The sequence below is a fragment of the Loxodonta africana genome, chromosome 4 (assembly GCF_030014295.1).
Source record: "Loxodonta africana isolate mLoxAfr1 chromosome 4, mLoxAfr1.hap2, whole genome shotgun sequence".
NCBI lineage: Eukaryota > Metazoa > Chordata > Mammalia > Proboscidea > Elephantidae > Loxodonta > Loxodonta africana.
In genome coordinates this window covers 100,411,688-100,431,368 of record NC_087345.1, presented here as the reverse complement: position 1 = coordinate 100,431,368, position 19,681 = coordinate 100,411,688, and the positions used below count along the sequence as shown (strand labels likewise).

Genomic DNA, 19,681 nt, shown 5'->3' with positions numbered 1-19,681 from the left:
GTTTGGTTTTGAATCTTTATGGAAGCATATTGCCAGGTCTTTCTGCCTTGGAGCCACTGGGTGGGTTCCAACCATCAGCCCTTTGTTTAGCAGCCAAGCACTTAACCGTTGTGCCACCAGGGCTCCTTGGTATTACCTTAGTGATGTATATTAACAAGGGAGAGCCCTGAGCTTCAGAAGCACAGAGAGGTTAACTGTAAAACCTCCACCACAGTAATCTCTCCCACAGTAAACAGATGGTGGACCTAGAATTTGAACCCTGGCAGACTTGCTCCAAACCCTATGCATGCTCTTAAATAAGTCAAAAGATTGAAAATAGAGTAAAAAAAAAAAAAATACTTGAAAATGTAACATGTAATTTAATGCTTAGGAGAATTGAAGAAATTTTCATATTTAATGTTAGATTTGTTATAAAGAGACATTTTGGAATTGATAAAGTGGTTCCAGGAAAGCTGTAGATTGTATCTACAGATTTCTAAAATCATAGGCTAAATTTATGAGTGTATACTATTATAAAAACCCATGAAAACATTTACACACAGAAAGAAACAATTTTTCATGGTTATGAGGAAGGGGAGGTATGCAAAGAGAAAAACAGGTAAGTGGTAACTTTGGTTAAGGGTAAGGCAGTACACAATACTGGGGTAGTCAGCACAGCTTGACGAAGGCAAAGTCATAGAAGCTTCACACACACATCCAAACTCTCTTAGGGATTGAGTTACTGTGCTGAGGGCTGGGGGTGATGGTCTGGGGGGACATCTAGCTCAATTGGCATAACATAGTTTATAAGGAAAATGTCTACATCCTACTTTAGTAAGTAGTATCTGATGTCTTAAAAGCTCGTGAGCGGCCATCTAAGGTATGTCTACTGGTCCCACTCCATCTGGAGCAAGGGAGAATGAAGAAAACCAAAGACATAAGGGAAAAATTAGTCCAAAGGACTAATGGACCACAACTACCACAGCCTCCACTAGACTGAGTCCAGCACGACTAGATGGTGCCCAGCTACCACCACTGATTGCTCTGACAGAGATCATAATAGGGAGTCCTAGAAAGAGCTGGAGACAAATGTAGAACAAAATCCAAACTCACACACACAAAAAAACAAAAAACAGATTTAATGGTCTGACAGAGACAAAGAAACCCTCAGAGTATGTCCCCCGGACACCCTTTTATTTTTTCCCTGTATTAAAAATTTTTTTTTATTGTGCTTTAAGTGAAAGTTTACAAATCAAGTCAGTCTCTCACACAAAAACTTGTATACACCTTGCTACATACATCCAATTGGCTCTCTCCCTAATGAGACAGCCCGCTCCCTCCCTACACTCTCTTTTCGTGTCCATTTCCTCAACTTCTAACCCCCTCTACCCTCTCATCTCCCCTCCAGGGAGGAGATGCCAACATCGTCTAAAGTTTCCACCCTATCCAAGAAGCTCACTCCTCACCAGCATCCCTCTCCAACCCATTGTCCAGTCCAATCACTGTCTGAAGAGTTGGCTTTGGGAATGGTTCCTGTCTTGGGCCAACAGAAGGTCTGGGGGCCATGACCACCAGGGTCCTTCTAGTCTCAGTCAGACCATTAAGTGTGGTCTTTTTATAAGAATTTGGGGTCTGTGTCCCACTGCTCTCCTGTTCCCTCAGGAGTTCTCTGTTGTGTTCCCTGTCAGGGCAGTCTTTGGTTGTAGCCGGGCACCGCCTAGTTCTTCTGGTCTCAGGCTGATGTAGTCTCTGGTTTACGTGGCCCTATCTGTCTCTTGGGCTCATAATTACCTTGTGTCCTTGGTGTTCTTTATTCTCCTTTGATCCAGGTGGGTTGAGACCAATTGATGCATCTTAGATGGCCGCTTGCTAGTGTTTAAGACGCCAGACGCCTCTCTCCAAGGTGGGATGCAGAATGTTAACAGATTTTATTATGCCAGTTGACTTAGATGTCCCCTGAAACCATGGTCCCGAAACCCCTGCCCCTGCTATGCTGGTCTTCGAAGCATTCAGTTTATTCTGGAAACTTCATTGCTTTCGGTTTAGTTCAGTTGTGCTGACCTCGCCTGTATTGTGTGTTGTCTATCCCTTCACCTAAAGTAGTTCTTATCTACTATCTAATTAGTGAATGCCCCTCTCCCACCCTCCCTCCCTCCCCCCTTTCGTAACCATCAAAGAATATCTTCTACTCTGTTTAAACTATTTCCTGAGTTCTAATAATAGTGGTCTTATACAATATTTGTCCTTTTGCAGCTGACTAATTTCACTCAGCATAATGCCTTCCAGATTCCTCCATGTTATGAAATGTTTCACAGATTCATCACTGTTCTTTATCAATGCATAGTATTCCATCTTGTGAATATACCATAATTTATCCATTCATCTGTTGATGGGCACCTTGGTTGCTTCAATCTTTTTGCTGTTGTAAACAGTGCTGCAATAAACATGGGTGGGCATATATCTGTTCACGTAAAGGCTCTCTCTTATTTCTGTACCGGACACCCTTTTAGCTCAATACTGAAGTCACTCCTGAGGTTCACCCTTAAACCAAAGATTAATCAGGCCCATAAAACAAACAGTAATACATGTAGCTCAATCATGTATACGAGACTAAATGGGCATACCAGCTCAGGGACAAGGACGAGAAGGCAGGAGGGAACAGGAAAGCTGGATGAATGGAAATGGGGAACCCAAGGTCGAGAAGGGGAGAGTGCTGACACATTGCAGGGTTGGCAACCAATGTCACAAAACAATATGTGCGTTAATGCTTTAATGAGAAACTAATTTGCTCTGTAAACCTTCATTTAAAACAGAATTTAAAAAAAAAGGAAAAGAATTATGGGTGTATACATGTATATATAGAGCCATGGTGGTGCAGTGGTTAAGACCTCAGGCTGCTAACAGAAAGGTCGGCAGTTTGAATATACCAGCCACTCCTTGAAAACCCTATTGGGCTGTTCTGCTTTGTCCTATAGGGTCGCTGTGAGTTGGACTACATGGATACATGTATATGTATCAGGATTTCTGAACTTTAGCCCTATTGACATTTTGGAATGGATAGTTATTTATTGTGCAATGCTGTCCTGTGCATTGTAGGCTGCTTAGCAGCATATCTGGCCTCTATCCCACTGGACAGCCAGCAATACCCTCCCCCCAAAATTGTGACAAAAAAAATGTCTCCAGACATTGCCTGATGTCCCCTGGGGAGCAAATCACCCTCATCTGAGAACCAATAATACATTAAGGAGTCAAATTAACAGGTTCCTTTTTTTATTCTTAACATTTATTTTGAGGATTTTAGTGTTCATTACTTGGAAAAACAGGTGCTTTGCATTTAGAGTATTAAATCTCAGACCAGTAATGATAGCTATAGTACTCGCATGAGTACAGTTAAGCATTAGTGAACTGTTTGTAAAGGCTGCTTTTTCTCTCTGAGGTTTATAATACAGCTGCTTAATTACTAGGCAGAATATTAGCTATCCAGATGTCTTCGTGTGTTGGAAGGTTGGTGTGGGGGTGGGGATTAGTGAATTGGGAGAAGTGGCATCAAGCAGTGGAAGATCAGTTATCTTTTTTACAGCTAACATAAGAAACTTAAGAGAATATTGATAGTTATAAAAGTTGTTCATAATAGTCAAAGTGATTTATTTGATATTTTTGAAATGTTCAGTCTTTTACTTGAACAGGAACAGTAAGTGAAATGAAAGGAAAAATAGCTTGAAGCTAATTTTTCATTAAATAAAAGTGAGTTTAAAAAGTTTCCATTATAAAAGTAGTAAATCATACTTTAGAAATAATTTGGAAACAAAGGAAAAAATTCCTAGTGAGTTTACCATCCATATGAAGGCATTATTGATTTTCTGGTGAATTGTATGCTTTAAAAACTTATTGCATCGTGTCATCAAATATGGTGCTAAAGGAGTTAGAAGTAAATCTATGAAAGGGATTTTGTGTAGGTATAAGATTAAGATAGAAAGTTGCATAGCTTGCCCTTGCCACATTGTCTTCATTAAAAAAAAAACCTAAGCCTTTGAATTTATACTTTTTACCAAAACTTACCATAAGCTGTGTTTATATAACAACTCTCCCACCAAAAAAAAAAAAAAACATGTTACTGTCTAGTTGATTCCAATTCATAGCAACCCTATAGGACAGTAGTTCTGCCCTAGAGTTTCCAGTGAGCGGCTGGTGAATTTGAACTGCTGACCTTTTGGTTAGCAGCTCAGCACTTAAAACCACTGTGCCAACGGCTCTGCATTTACATAGGTGGAAGGTAAAAAATTTAAGAAAATCAGGATTTAACTGTTTTGTAAAATTAACATCATATGCACCTTGTAGTGTTTACAGAGTACCCACCATCATTTGTAGCTGTTATTGCTGTTAGCTGCCATCGAGTCAATTCTGACTCATAGCGTCCCTGTGGTGCAGAGTAGAAATACTCCATAGGTTGCAAAGGACTTCTTTAAAGTGTTGAAAAAGCAAAGATGTCACCTTGAAGACTAAGGTGTGCCTGACCCAAGCCAGGGTATTTTCAATCACATCAGATGCATGCAAAAGCTGGACAATGATTAAGGAAGACCGAAGAAGAATTGATGCCTTTGAATTGGGATGTTGGTGAAGAATATTGAGTATACCATGGACTACCAAAAGAACGAACAAATCTGTCTTGGAAGAAGTACACAACCAGAATGCTGTGACATTTCAGAAGCAAATAGCCAGGACCGTCTTCCAAGGCATCTCTGAGTGGGTTTGAACCCCCAACCTTTCAGCTAGTAGTCCAGAGCTTAATCATTTGTACCATTCAGATATTCTGTTATTCATAGTAGCCGTATGGTGTAACTCTGTTTTGATGGAAGGATAATTAAAGAGTGATAAACATCAAGGTACCCACCTCGTTTGTGGATTAGTGGAATGTTTTGGTGATCATTATCTTTTTTCCCCTCAAAAGACAGAAACTCTCATGATTGACATTTGAAACCAAGTGTAAAATATATTAAACAGGTATTATACCAAGCAAAGGAATTCAGTATTTTGTGAAATTAAATTGAGCTTAGAAAAAGCCAGATGTGCACAGACACTTACAGAGAGTAAGGAAACTTCTTAATGATAATAAGAAAGACATTCTGACAGAGAAGGATGATGTTTATAAGCCTGTTAATATTCTGTTTGTGTGTGGACCCTGGAATTTTAGCTTTGTTTTATGGACTAGAGATAGTGTTTTCCTTTTTGTTGTTGTTAGCTGCCCTCAAGCAGGCCTCTGACTCATGGCGACCTTATGCACAACGAAACCAAACACTGCTGGGTTCCACTCCATCTCTGTGATCAATTGTGGATCACACCGTTGTGATCCATGGGGTTTTCATAGTCTGATTCTCAAAAGTAAGTTTCCAGGCCTTTATTTCTAGTCTGACTTAGTCTAAGAGTTCTGGTGAAAACTGTTCAGTATCATAGCAACATGGAAGCCACCACAGACTGGCAGTAGCCACGCTTGTGGCACGTTGGCTGGGAATCGAACCCAGTTTCCTCTGTAGAAGGTGAGAATTCTACCAGTGAATCACCAGTGGCCTTGTTTCATTTTTAGGACCACTAAATCCATACCAATTTTATTATTCATGATGGAGCTCAAGTTTCTGTTTACCCTCAGTTTTATTAGTAGATAGGATCATTTGCCTATTTGATAGGAAAATTTTTTTCCCCTCGGGTTATCTTGAATATTTATTTAGTGAAAGATAATGCATTCTTTTGTCTGTATTCCATTGAATCTTCTTCATATCTTTTATTTATTTTTATTGGCGTGTTCATCTTAATGGTTTTATCAGCATTCACTGAATTATTAAATATAAATGATTAAATATTAATTTTAAGACTTTGTTATTGATGTTGAAATTTTTCCCATTCATTGGAAATTTGCTTTAAATCTGATCATAACTTTAAATTTTAGAGACTTTTTTGTATGTAGTTTAAACTTCCTACTTTCTATTATTGCATTGGGCAAACCTGCTGCAAAGGACCTCTTTAAAGTGTTGAAAAGCAAAGATGTCACCTTGAAGACTAAGGTGTGCCTGACCCAAGCCATGGTATTTTCAGTCACATCACATGCATGCAAAAGCTGGACAATGAGTAAGGGAGACCGAAGAAGAATTGATGCTTTTGAATTGTGATGTTGGCGAAGAATATTGAATATACCATGGCCTACCAAAAGAACAAACAAATCTGTCTTAGAAGAAGTACAACCAGAATGCTCCTTAGAAGCAAGGATGGTGAGACTGCATCTTATGTACTTTGGACATGTTGTCAAGAGGGATCAGTCCCTAGAGAAGGACATCATGCTTGCTAAAGTACAGGGTCAGTGGAAGAGAGGAAACCTTCAACAAGATGGATTGACACAACAGCTGCAATGATGTGCTCAAGCATAACGATGACTGTAAGGATGGCTCAGGACCGGGCAGTGTTTCATTCTGTTGTACATAGGGTCGCTATGAGTCAGAACCAACTCAACGGCGCCTAATAACAACAACGAAATTTTCTATCATGGTTCCTATATGTTTATAGTTTTTTTTTTTTTCAATATAGTTCTTTAGATCTTTTTCTCTGTTCCTTCCTTCCGCTTAACTTTTTAATCCACCTGAATTTATCATAATATTTTATAAGAAGGGAGCTGATTGCTCTTCTGCCCAAATAGTCTCAAAGTTATGTAAGATATTTTAAAATTTGAAGGTTTATGTGTTTGGGGTGAGTTAAAAATGGGGTAACTAATGATAAAAAGACTAAAATAAAAACTATAATTGCAAAAAAAAAATAAAAACTATAATTGTAGCTACCACTTATGCAAAGTTGCTGTGTTCAGGCTGGGTGAGGAAAATGAAGCCCAGAGAGGTTAAGTTGCGTGAGGTCAAAAGGCCATCTAAGTAGATGAATCTAGCTAATTCTCGGATCTGTAACTGTCTGCGGGGAATGCTGTAAGAAGTCCCACTGTAAACAAATGCGCTTAATTTTATTAAACTCAGTGTTACCCAAAGTTATTTAACCACAAAACTCCTTTTTGAGTTTTGTGGCTGGATGGAAAATGCTAATATTTTGTTTTCTGTGGAGTGTATTTTGAGAAAGGCTTTTTTATTGCAGATTCAAATCTCTGGTAGAAGAGAGGTGTTAGTCAGTCAGAACACATTTCTACCAATTATTCAGTTAATTTTGCTTTCCAAAATACAACTAAACTTCTAAAGAACAAAAATCTTAAGATATTGGCAAGAGATAGGGTAGATAAAAACCCCCATATTAAAAAAAAAAATTCTGTAAGAAGTATGAACCTGTAAATGACTTTTTTATTCTCTAATAAATTATGCCTGAAGATGTTCAGGAACCAAATAATTGCTTAGATCAGGGGTTGACAAACTACAGCCACTGCCTGTGTCTCTGATCTCATCCCCTTCTTCCTTTTCCTTTTTATCTGCTCTAGCCACCAAAACTGAAAAGAAAAGAAAAAAAAAAAAAAAACCCGTTGCTGTCGAGTCGATTCCAACTCATAGTGACGCAACTGGACAGAGTAGAACTGCCTCATAGGGTTCCCAAGGCTTTAAATTGTGATAAAAACAGACTGCCACACCTTTCTCCAGCAGAACGGTTGGTGGGTTCGAACCACTGACCTTTCAGTTAGCGGCCAAGCGCTTTAACCACTGTGCCACCAGGGCTCCTGGCTCTAGCCACACTGGTTTGTTTCTGCAAGAGTCTTTATAACACACATCTTGTTTCTGCAAGAGTCTTTATGATTGCTTTAAGTTCTCACTTTTCTGACCCTTCCTGTTCTTGTTTAATCCCTTCCTGCTTTTTCTTAAAGACCAGAATGCCTTTCCCACCATCTATATCTGTGCTGTCCAGTGTTGAGCATTTGCAATATAGTCAATTCAAATTGAGATATGCTGTTACGTATAAAATATACTTTGGATTGTTAAGATTTAGGAAGAAAAAAAGAATGTAAAATATCTCACTGAAATTAAAAAAAAATATTGATTACATGTTGATAATATTTTGGATATATTAGTATAAGTAAAATACATTATTAAAATTAATTTTACCTATTTCTCTATTTTTTAAATATGGCTACTGCATATATGGCTCAATTATATTTCTATTAGACACAGTTCTGATCTAAATCTTACCTTTCTTTAAAGACCCAGATCATTTTTCTATCTAGTAGTATTTCCCTTCTCAATTACAGTACAAGTTTCCCTGAGCATTTGCACTATTCCTTCCACCACCCACATTAGACACTAAACTTCCGTAGAGCAAGGTCAAGTGCCTTTCATGTAGTGGGCTGTCAATACATCTTAATAGGAGAAACAACTTGGCTAATATTACCACATTGTCAAAGAGGATACTTTAGATAAATGATGACTGTTGGGATTTTTTTTGCTTAAATTGGTGGGTGGTTGGAGGGGTTGATGTGAAGGGGAGGAGAGACATATATTCTACTCCGAGCTATTAAAATCTGACATGTGTACCTGCCAGCTATGTCCAACCACCCCAGGCCACTCTGATAGCTCTGAACTGTGCTGTGATTTTACTGCCATCTGGTGACAGGATTAGGAAACTGTAGTTCAGCATTTTATCTTTCTTTTTCCTCTAGGAGAGTTTAGGCAATCTTTCCTCTCTCTGAATGTGGGCCTGCTTTTCTCCATCTCCTAAGCAGTTTATCAGTAAATGCTCATTTGATCTGGAGCACTCTTTATCTTTTCTAGTAGTAATTTACTCTCGTTTTCATCGTGCTTCTCTGACCAGTCTCTTACTAAACAGCCTATTTCTTAATTTTGTAGATTTTTAGCTCTAGGTTCTGTGGCCTCTGCTCTTTGTATCCTCTGTTTTCATCCATAACCATGGCTTTAAGTATTGTCTATTTTTAGACAAATTTATAGCCAAAAATTTTCTTCTGTGCTTCAGAACAGCGAGACCAGTATCTCTAGCTTCTTAATTAGATGTTACGTGAATATCTCAAACGGAACGTGCTCCAGCCTATAATTTGGATCTTCTACCCCACCCATGCTTCTGAAATTTACTCTCTTTCATTTCAGTAACTCATTATGCCAGAATTCTGGGAATCAGCTTGACACCCGTCTCTCACACTTGTTAGTCTCATTGAGTCTACCTTCAAATGCACATTTTTGTATTTGTTAAGTTTGTGATCCCTTCACCCCCATTCCATCTAAATCACTACTATCTCTTGCTTGGGTTAAGTAGGCTCTTAATTAATCTCCCTGCATTCATACTTGATGCATGTTTTATGTTTATTTGTTTGAGGTCAGCCTCTTGTACCAGCCTGAGAGTTCCAGGATGGTAGGGCCTGTGTGCATTTGTTGCACCATTGGGCTCCCAGCATCTGATACAGCTCTAAAATGTATTGGTTTAATACGTATATAGCCACTCCGACTAACTAGTATGATTTCAGTTTGACTCCTGTAGTTTTAGTGAACTTGATTGAATGTGGTAGAATTTCTTTAATGCTTTATTTCAAAATTAGTGGTCTATCAGAGTTCATTTGTCATAAATGAACTTTAGTTATTTCCTGCTTTTGCCCAGGGAAACTTAATTGTGTCTGTATGGGCAATATTTTGAGTACTAATCAGTTACTGTTCAAATAAACTTTAGGACATCAACATATTTATGTGTGGGGGCGGCCAATCAACGTGCTGAAATAACTTGCCCAGCATTTGAAAATCTAGATCATTGGTTTGTCTCTTAGCATGCTTCTGTCTGAACTTAATGTTCTTTAATTTTAGTATGTACTCATTTGCTACATCTTCAATTAAAAGTATTCTTTTAATAGAAGCTCATGTCCTGAAAATTTCTTTTAATAATTTTGGTTTGCTTTGACATTTTAAAGATGGTTTTGCTTTATAAAGCTTTACTGTTGTTAGTTGCTGTCGAGTCAACTCTGACTCATGGTGATCCCATGTGTGTCAGGATAGAGCTGCTCTATAGGATTTTAAAGGCTGTGACCTTTTGAAAGCTGATCACTAGTCCTTTCTTCTAACGTGCCTCTGGGTGGGTTTGAACTGCCAGTCTTTCAGCTGGTAGTTGAGTGCTTCACAGTTTGTGCAACCCAGCGACTCGAAAGTTGTTATGTGTGGTTCAGTCGATTCCGACTCATAGTGACCCTATAGGACAAACTAGAACTGCCTGTGGATTTTCCTAGGATGTAACTTTATTGGGAGCAGATGGCCAGGTTTTTTCACCTGTGGAGCTTCTTCTGGTGGGTTCAAACTACCATCCTTTCAGTTAGCAGCCAAGGGCGTAACCAGGGCTCGTTATATGTAGGTTACAGGGTATAATTAATTAATTTTATTTTTTCTTCAAAGGGACGTGAGAGATGGCTTTAGAAGAAAAAGTTTCTACTCTTCCCATTACGTGAGAGACCGGTCTCCTCATAAAAGGGACAATCCTTATTTCAGAGAATCACCTGTAGGCCGAAAGGACTCTCCACACAGCAGGTCTGGCTCCAGTGTCAGCAGTAGAAGCTACTCTCCAGAAAGAAGCAAAACATACTCTTTCCATCAGTCTCAACATAGAAGTATGTATTTTTAAGACTTTTTCAGTCTCCTCTAATGAGAATGTACTAACTCAGATGCTTTTGATTGCTGTGAGACTTTTTAAAGTTACTTTTTATTTAAAAAATTTTTTAACTTACGGAAAAATTGAAAGACTGTTATCATGAGCACCGTACACACACATTATTTTTTTTCTGGACCATTTGAAGTAAGTTCAGTCTTTGTGGTATTTCATCTCTAATTTTGTAATTGCATTTTAATCCATCTGACAGTCATACACTCCAGTATTTTCTGTTCGTGTTCATGCCAGTCAAACTTCTTTAATTTTCTATCAGTAGGTGATACCTGTATTTATCTGTTACAGCCTATTTTTCATTGTAAGTATCAGTAGTCTCCCCTAAATGTAAGGTATAACTTTGTAGAATTTAGAGCCGAACTGGCAGTAGTTTCATTTTTTTTCAACTTCAACTTTTTTTTTTCCACACTTTGGATTGCCTGAATATACATGACATTCTGTGCAATAATAGCATATCATTCTGAGTTGCTCAGTATGTGTTGGCATAAATCAGTGGATGACCTCTTTTCCAGATAAAGTGCTGTATTATCATTCCAGACTCTCTAGTCTGCAGTTGAGCTCATTCAGAAAACATTTCTTGGTGCCTTCTATGTGCAAGGCACTTATTAGATATAAAGATGTCCCTGTCACTCAGGAACTAATATAAATATGTATATATGATCTCCATCCCATTTAGAAAGTTTTATAAAACGTTATTAATATGTAAATTGAAATATATACATATGTAAAATATATAACTTTGGTTTGAGAATTGATACATCATAAGTGAATGAACATGGCATGCACATGTCGAGATGAGAGGGATTAAATCTCACTCTGGGGATGGAAGAACAAGTGGAGGAAGTGCCATTTTGACTTTATTTCAGATATTTATAACTAGAAAAGTGTCTTTTAGATAGAAGGAATTATGAATCAAAGTACAGAAGCCAGAAAAGTCCAGGATATTTATTTTTCTTTCCTTTTTGACCTCCTTCCCATTAACTGCACTTCTCAAATAATAAGACATTTATAGTTTTAAACAGCCTTTACCTCCTGCATGTTGAAGAGAGATGGAAGAATCACAACAGGTCATCAGATTGTCTTCCCTTGTGATTATTGCTGGATTCTTTTGTTCAGCAAACATTTATCAGTTGCTTATTAGGTAGGGCAAAGCTTCTCTGAAAACATTTTTGGATACATGTGTACAAATATTCATGCAGGAGTTAAGAATGCCATTTGAAGTGTTTAAAACAAAGCAGAGCCACTTGCGTATGCCTGATTGCTTAAATTTTGCCCTGAATAATTCTAGGTAACTGGAAGTTTTACTGTGGAGCTCAGTGTTAACAGGTATTTCCTCACTTTACTTGACTGTCTCCCCCACCAATCCTCCCCACACCCCCAAAAAAGAAAAACAGAAAACCTTCAAACAAGTAAACAACCTTTAAACTCTAATGCATACTCACACACACAGACATAAATATCTAAAATTAGCCAGACACCTTCTCAGAATGTAGTTTTTGGATGTGTATCTTTTATATACAAGGTCACCATGAGCCAGAGTCAACAGCAACTAAAAACATGACTTAAGTCCAAATTTAATAATGATTAAGAGGCAGAAAGTATCTTTGGAAATGACTTTTTTTTTTAATGAGTAAAATGGAAACTTGAAATTCGTACTTGACAAACTTGTAGTGAAGTTATTAAGTTGGTAGTTATTGGTGAATTAGCCTTCTTTTTTCTTTTTTTTTCCCCTCTAAAACAAGTTTCTGGGGAGAAAAAAAAAAAAAAATATATATGTATATATATATATATATATATACACACACATACACTTTCTCTCCAATTTACCTGCTTTCTGCCTCATGGTCAGTGGCCAAAATTTTAAAATCTTGAGAGGAAACATGGAAAAGCCATAATGAAATGCTCCTGTATACTTCTCCTGTCCTTTGAGGTCTAATACCTTTCATACCTGGAGTGACGAACAAAGGGAGTTGCGAGACTGAAATATGCTGTGAATTGAATGGAACAGAACATATGATTTTGTTAATGCCTTCATGTTTGTTTTCTTTAGTCATTTAGCTTTGAAAGTGACGTTCTTTAACCAAAAAAAGCTTGTCTTGGGAAAATTCTTAGAATTCTCTTTGGTTGAGTCCTTAAATTATTGTGCTGAACTAGTAAGATAAGTTTCTACACTCCTGTCATGTGAATGAATTGTTTTTAGAATATTTATATAAGATCATCTAGCAAAAAGTTAATAGAGCAATCTCATTTTAAACAAATGGAGAAAGTAACTGTTATTTCATGTGTTTGTAATATCAGTTTTTACTTTAAGTCTAATTGTCGCAATATTGCTGGTAAATTGCTTTTGTTCCAAAACTGAGAACAGGAATTTACAATTATCAGTTACATAAGCTGTGTTAATTAGCAATGATGTGCTAATTTGGTTTTCTAATGTAAATTAAACTTTTGACAAATGTTTTCATAAATAGCAGGTAAATAACCTTATTCTTTATACCCTCATTTTTCTAATTCTTTAACTTTGAATTTTTTATTCATACTTTTCAAATTTACTTTACTTATTTTAATGATCACTATAGGTTTGGCCATGCTGTTTGAGGACTAATTCTTCATAATTATTATGTGCTTTTAATATATCTCTTGTATTTAAGTAAAAGCCACAAAGTGATTTTACTGTTTTTTTTTTTTTTTTTTTTCATTTCAACTACATATTTCCCACTTTGTACTTACACGTGCACACGTGTGTTTAATTAAATTTCTCGTACTTAGCCTTTTGGGTTAATACTGTGGAACTTTGTAATTATCCTTCTAAATCACACTGCTCTTTCCATCCAGTGCTTCACTTATATGAATTTTCTCATTGTAACATCGTAGTTGTATCAACCTCCTCATAGCTGTGACTACAATATTTAATTCCTTTTTGTGCTAAACCCTGGTGGTACAGTGGTTAAGAGCTATGGCTGCTTACCAAAAGGTCAGCAATTCGAATCCACTGGCCACTCTGTGGAAACCTTATGGGGCAGTTCTGCTCTGTCTTGTAGGGTCCCTATGAGCCAGAATCGTATTGACGGCGATGGGTTTGGGTTTTTTTTGTTCTGTTTTTTTGTGCATTGTTGTTGTTGCTTTTGAGTCAATTCTGACTCGTGGAGATCCCATGTGTGCGGAGTGGAACTGCTCCAAAGGGTTTTCAAGGCTGTGTGACCTTTTGGAAGTAGATCTCCAGGCCCACCTTCCCAGGCACCTCTGGGTTGGTCTGAACTGGCAGCCTTTCTGTTACTTAATCGTTGTGTCACCAAGGCTCCTTGCAGGTTGCCCTAGTTAACATCATTTCCTTCCCCTCTTTCAGATACTTGATATTTGTCTCTCTCCCACTCCCCCACCCCCATGAATCCCATTGGTTTCCTATCTTATATTTTTGTCATTTACTTTTTGTTAAGGACAGATGTGGAGAAGATGTTGAGTTAACTGGGATAAAGATAAACTTCAAGGTATATGTAACAACACAATTTTTAACTAGAAAAGTATTTATCATAATAAAGAAGGGAAGGAAATAAAGTTAACTAGGACAACCTGCATCTGAAGCACCTGGATGGCAACTAAAAACAAGGCTAATAGCATTGAAAAGGACATCAGATTTCATTGAATTTTAGTCTCCCACCCATACCTATTCTTTGTTAAAGTATTTCCGTTCCCGTGATAAATTTACTGTATCACAGTCTAGTTCTTCCATCTTTTATAGCTCATTCTTTACAAAAGAATTAAAAATCTTTTTCCTGTAGCATCTACTTGGTACTAGTTATTTGTCTTAGAGCTATGCAAAAAAGATATTTCTTCCTTTTATGTTGTAACGTTTTATGTATTTGAAGAGTGCCATCATAATCCTCATGATTCTTTTCCAGGTTTAAATATATTTGGTTCTTTCAGCTGTTCCTTTTATTTGGCTTGGTTTCCAGACCTTTTTCTTTCCTAATTTTCTTTCTGATCCTCTTAAGTTGTGACGCTAAAAGTTAACTTTTATTATGGTAACTACACTGCATTACTGGCCCTTACTGAGATTGTAGGCAAATGAAACCTGAGCCATGTATATATAAAACTATTGTACAAAATGCCCTGCAGTCATACTTGTTTCAGGTATAATAGTTTGTGTGCAGTTTATGCATTTTCTTTTTAAATCTAGGAATTCCGAGTTTCATTAACTTTGACTTACTGTTCTGTTAGGTATCTTAACAGTTTCATTTAGTGATCCTGTATATTAGCAGCAGATAAAGACAGCTTGGTTTTATCTGCAGCTTAAGTATGCCTTTTTTTGTAATCATTAATAATTATATTGATTAGCATAAAGTCAAGTAGAGAAACCTCTGGAGACCTCTGTCTGTTGACCTCAGCCATTTATCAGCATTGTTTGCTGTTATTCAATGATCTTGTCTTCATTTCCACCTGAGGATCTCATTTAAGACTTTGTCAGATGCTTTCTTGAAACTCGTGTCACAAAACATTCCTCTATCAAAAGGGTGATATAAAAATTGCCTTGCTTTGTTTTTGTAAATCCATTGTGGCTCACAGGGATGACTGTCTAAGTACTTATAAACTTCTCTTTTTTAATTCATTTTAAGCATTTGCTAGGGATTAATGGCAAATTTACCAGTAAGGTTCATATATTAATTAGGTTGTGTGCCTTTTTGACTGAATTTTTAAAATATTGGTACTATGGAAGATTTGCAAGTTTATTGGTTTTTTGCTGGTCTGTCTCTGCTTTTCTACAGCTCTGACTTTGGGCTCAGCCTCCCCTTATTTTTTTGATATCAGCAGCTGTTAAGAATAGAAATGATTTTAAGGGAAGACTACTATTCATCAGCACTTAATTATTTTCAAAAGCACATCTTTTAAGATAATGAAAAATTTAAGAATTAAAAATACTATTTTGAGAAGAATGTATTTAAAAGATAGAGTTGAGTATTGAACTTCAGTATAGTAAGCCCCCAAGTGTCTGTTGGTTTGTCGTACTGTGGGGGCTTTCGTGTTGCTGGAAGCTATGCCACTGGTATTCAGATACCAGTAGGGTCACCTCGGGGGACAGGTTTCAGCTGAGCTTCCAGAGTAAGACAGACTAGAAAGAAGGACCCAGCAGTCTACTCTTGAAAAGCATTAGCCAGTGAAAACCTTATGAATAGCAATGGAACATTGATATAGTGCCGGAAGATGAGCCCCCAGGTTGAAAGGCACTCAAAAGACGACTAGGGAAGAGCTGCCTCTCCTCAAAGTAGAGTCAGCCTTAACGATGTGGATGGAGTAAAGTTTTCAGGACCTTCATTTGCTGATGTGGCACGACTCAAAATGAGAAGAAACAGCTGCAAACATCCATTAATAACCGGAAACTGGAATGTAGAAAGTATGAACCTAGAAAAATTGGAAATCGTAAAAAATGAAATGGAACGCATAACGATCGATATCCTAGGCATTAGTGAGCTGAAATGGACTGGTATTGGCCAGTTTGAATCGGACAATCATGTAGTCTACTATGCTGGGAATGACAACTTGAAGAGGAATGGTATTGCATTCACCGTCAAAACGAACATTTAAAGATCTATCTGGAGGTACAACGCTGTCAGTGACAGGATAATATCCATATGGCTACAAGGAAGACCAGTTAATATGACTGTTATTCAAATTTATGCACCAACCACTGAGGACAAAGATGAAGAAATAGAAGATTTTTATCAGCTGCTGCAGTCTGAAGTTGATTGAACGTGCAGTCAGGATGCATTGATAATTACTGGTGAATGGAATGTGAAATTGGAAACGAAGAAGAATCGGTAGTTGGAGAACATGGCCTTAGTAATAGAAACAATGCCGGAGATCGAATGATAGAATTTTGCAAGACCAACGACTTCTTCATTGCAAATACCTTCTTTCACCAACATAAACGGCGACTATACACGTGGACCTCGCCAGATGGAACACACAGAAATCAAATTGACTACATCTATGGCAAGAGACAATGGAAAAACTCAGTATCATCAGTCAGAACAAGGCCAGGGGCCTACTGTGGAACAGGCCATCAATTGCTCATATGCAAGTTCAAGCTGAAACTGAAGAAAAGTCAGAGCAAGTCCACAAGAGCCAAAATATGACCTTGAGTATATCCCATCTGAATTTCGAGACTGTCTGAAGAATAGATTTGACACATTGAACATTAGTGACCAAAGACTAGACGAGTTGTGGAATGACATCAAAGACATCATCCATGAAGAAAGCAAGAGGTCGTTGAAAAGACAGGAAAGAAAGAAAAGACCAAGATGGATGTCAGAGGAGACTCTGAAGCTTGCTCTTGAACTTCGAGCAGCTAAAGCAAAAGGAAGAAATGATGAAGTAAAAGAACTGAACAGAATATGTCAAAGGGTGGCTAAAGAAGACAAAATATTATGATGACATGTGCAAAGAGCTGGAGATGGAAAACCAAAAGGGAAGAACATGCTCAGTGTTTCTCAAGCTGAAAGAACTGAGGAAAAAATTCAAGTGTTGCGTTGCGATAGTGAAGGATTCTATGGGGAAAATATTAAATGACGCAGGAAGCATCAAAAGAAGATGGAAGGAATACACAAAGTCATTATACCAAAAAGAATTAGTCGATGTTCAACCATTTCAGGAGATAGTGTATGATCAGGAACTGATGGTACTGAAGGAAGAAGTCCAAGCTGCTCTGAACGTATTGGCAAAAAACAAGGCTCCAGAAATGGACAGAATATCAATTGAGATGTTTCAACAAACAGATGCAGTGCTGGAGGTGCTCACTTGTGTATGCCAAGAAATATGGAAGACAGCTTCCTGGCCAACTGACGAGAAGAGATCCATATTTATGCCTATTCCCAAGAAAGGTGATCCAACTGAATGCGGAAATTTTATAGAACAGTATCATTAATATCACACGCAAGCAAAATTTTGCTGAAGGTTATTAAAAAACGGCTGCAGCAGTATATTGACAAGGAACTGCCCGAAATTCAGGCTGGTTTCAGAAGAGGACGTGGAACCAGGGATATCATTGCTGATGTCAGATGGATCCTGGCTGAAAGCAGAGAATACCAGAAGGATGTTTACCTGTGTTTTATTGACTATGCAAAGGCGTTCAGCTGTGTGGATCATAACAAATTATGTATAACATTATGAAGAATGGGAATTCCAGAACACTTAATTGTGCTCATGCGAAACCTTTACATAGATGAAGAGGCAATTGTTTGGACAGAACAAGGGGATGCTGAGTGGTTTCAAGTCAGGAAAGGTATGCCTCAGGGTTGCATCCTTTCACCATACCTGTTCCATCCGCATGCTGAGCAAATAATCCGAGAAGCTGGACTATATGAAGAAGAACGGGGCATCAGGATTGGAGGAAGACTCATGAACAACCTGTGTTATGCAGAGGACACAACCTTGCTTGCTGAAAGTGAAGAGGACTTGAAGCACTTACTAATGAAGATCAATAGACCACAGCCTTCAGTATGAATTGCATCTCAACATAAAGAAAACAAAAATCCTCATAGCTGGACCAGTAAGAAGCATCGTGATAGAGAAAAGATTGAAGTTGTTAAGGATTTCATTTTACTTGGATCCACAATCAACAGCCATGGAAGCAGCAGTCAAGAAATCAAAAGACGCATTACATTGGGTAAATCTGCTGCAAAAGACCTCTTAAAAGTGTTGAAAAGCAAAGATGTCCCCTTGAAAACTAAGGTGCGCCTGACCCAAGCCGTGGTATTTTCAGTCGCATCATATGCATGTGAGAGCTGGACAGGAAGACCAAAGAAGAATTGATGCCTTTGAATTATGGTGTTGGCAAAGAATATTAAATATACCATGGACTGCCAAAAGAATGAACAAATCTGTCTTGGAAGAAGTGCAACCAAAATGCTCTTTAGAAGCAAGGATGACGAGACTGCGTCTTACATACTTCAGACATGTTGTCAGGAGGGATCAGTCCCTGGAGAAGGACATCATGCTTGGCAAAGTACAGGGTCAGCGGAAAAGAGGAAGACCCTCAATGGGGTGGATTGACACAGTGGCTGCAACAATAAGCTCAAGCTTGACAATGATTGTAAGGATGGCACAGGACTGGGTAGTGTTTCGTTCTCTTGTGCATAGGGTCGCTATGAGTTGGAAGCAACTTGACAGAACCTGAGAAGAACACCAACATAGGAAAAGACATATCTTAAGACCAGTTAGCTCTGAATTAATTTAGACGTCTGTATAGATTTTTGGAATATAGCTGAAGTTCCAAAGAAGTTTTGAGGTTTAATTATGCCTTTAGAGAAAAGGCTTCCTGGTGCATGTTTAAAGTGGTAATTGGAATGTGAATAATAAAGCTTTATCATCAAATCGTATATATTAGGCAGTGGGAATGGAAGATAAAACCATTCTCTTAGCAGCTGAATATCGTAGAATTTCTTGATTTGAAAATCACCGTAATTGTGTTCAGTACTCATACAAGCTTTTTTTCAACAAAAATGTATTGAACATAAATGGTTTGTCAAGCAAGGCAAATCTAGCCTGTCGTCTGAGTTTATGGTCTAGTGAGAGAGGCAAACAAGTAATTACAGAAGAGTAAACATTTAAGGTGATATCTGAAGGATGAGTAGAAATTTGTGGAAGGAGGCCAGTGGAGAAGGATTATCGGGATGAGGTGTATCATGTGAAGTTTCTGAAGTGTAATGCAGTATTTTCATGGAAGGGTAGTTAACTGATCCAGGCTATTAATGTGCTGTTGCATTAGATTCTATAATCCATTTTTGTTTGAGGAGCCGTTGTTTACTCAGAAGAGAGCTTTGGCTATTCCTTGAGTGAACCCCGTGAGTACAGCTATAACTTTTCTGGTATCTGAATGGTGGAGGTTCTAAAATGTTAACCAATTAAGGACGTTTCCATATGTGTAAGGAGTCCTTGTGTGGTACAAACAGTTAGACGCTTAACTACTAGCTGAAAAGTTGGCAGTTCGAACCTGCCCAGAGGCACCTCAGAAGACATACCTGGCTTTCTGCTTCCGAAAGATTACAGCCTTGAAAATCCTATGGAGCAGTTCTACTCTGCACATATGGTGTTGCTG

At 37.9% G+C, this 19,681-nt stretch overlaps 1 protein-coding gene across 13 annotated transcripts in view; it reads left to right on the top strand.

Annotated features, from left to right (window-relative positions):
- PPHLN1 (periphilin 1) overlaps nt 1-19,681 on the top strand; it is a 163,134-nt gene that overhangs the window by 62,297 nt on the left and 81,156 nt on the right. For all 13 annotated transcript variants that reach the window (XM_010595903.3, XM_010595921.3, XM_010595890.3 and 10 more), the window contains one exon: nt 10,329-10,540. In XM_010595903.3, coding sequence (XP_010594205.2) covers nt 10,329-10,540 — 212 coding nt within the window. The remainder of the gene's footprint in view (nt 1-10,328; nt 10,541-19,681) is intronic.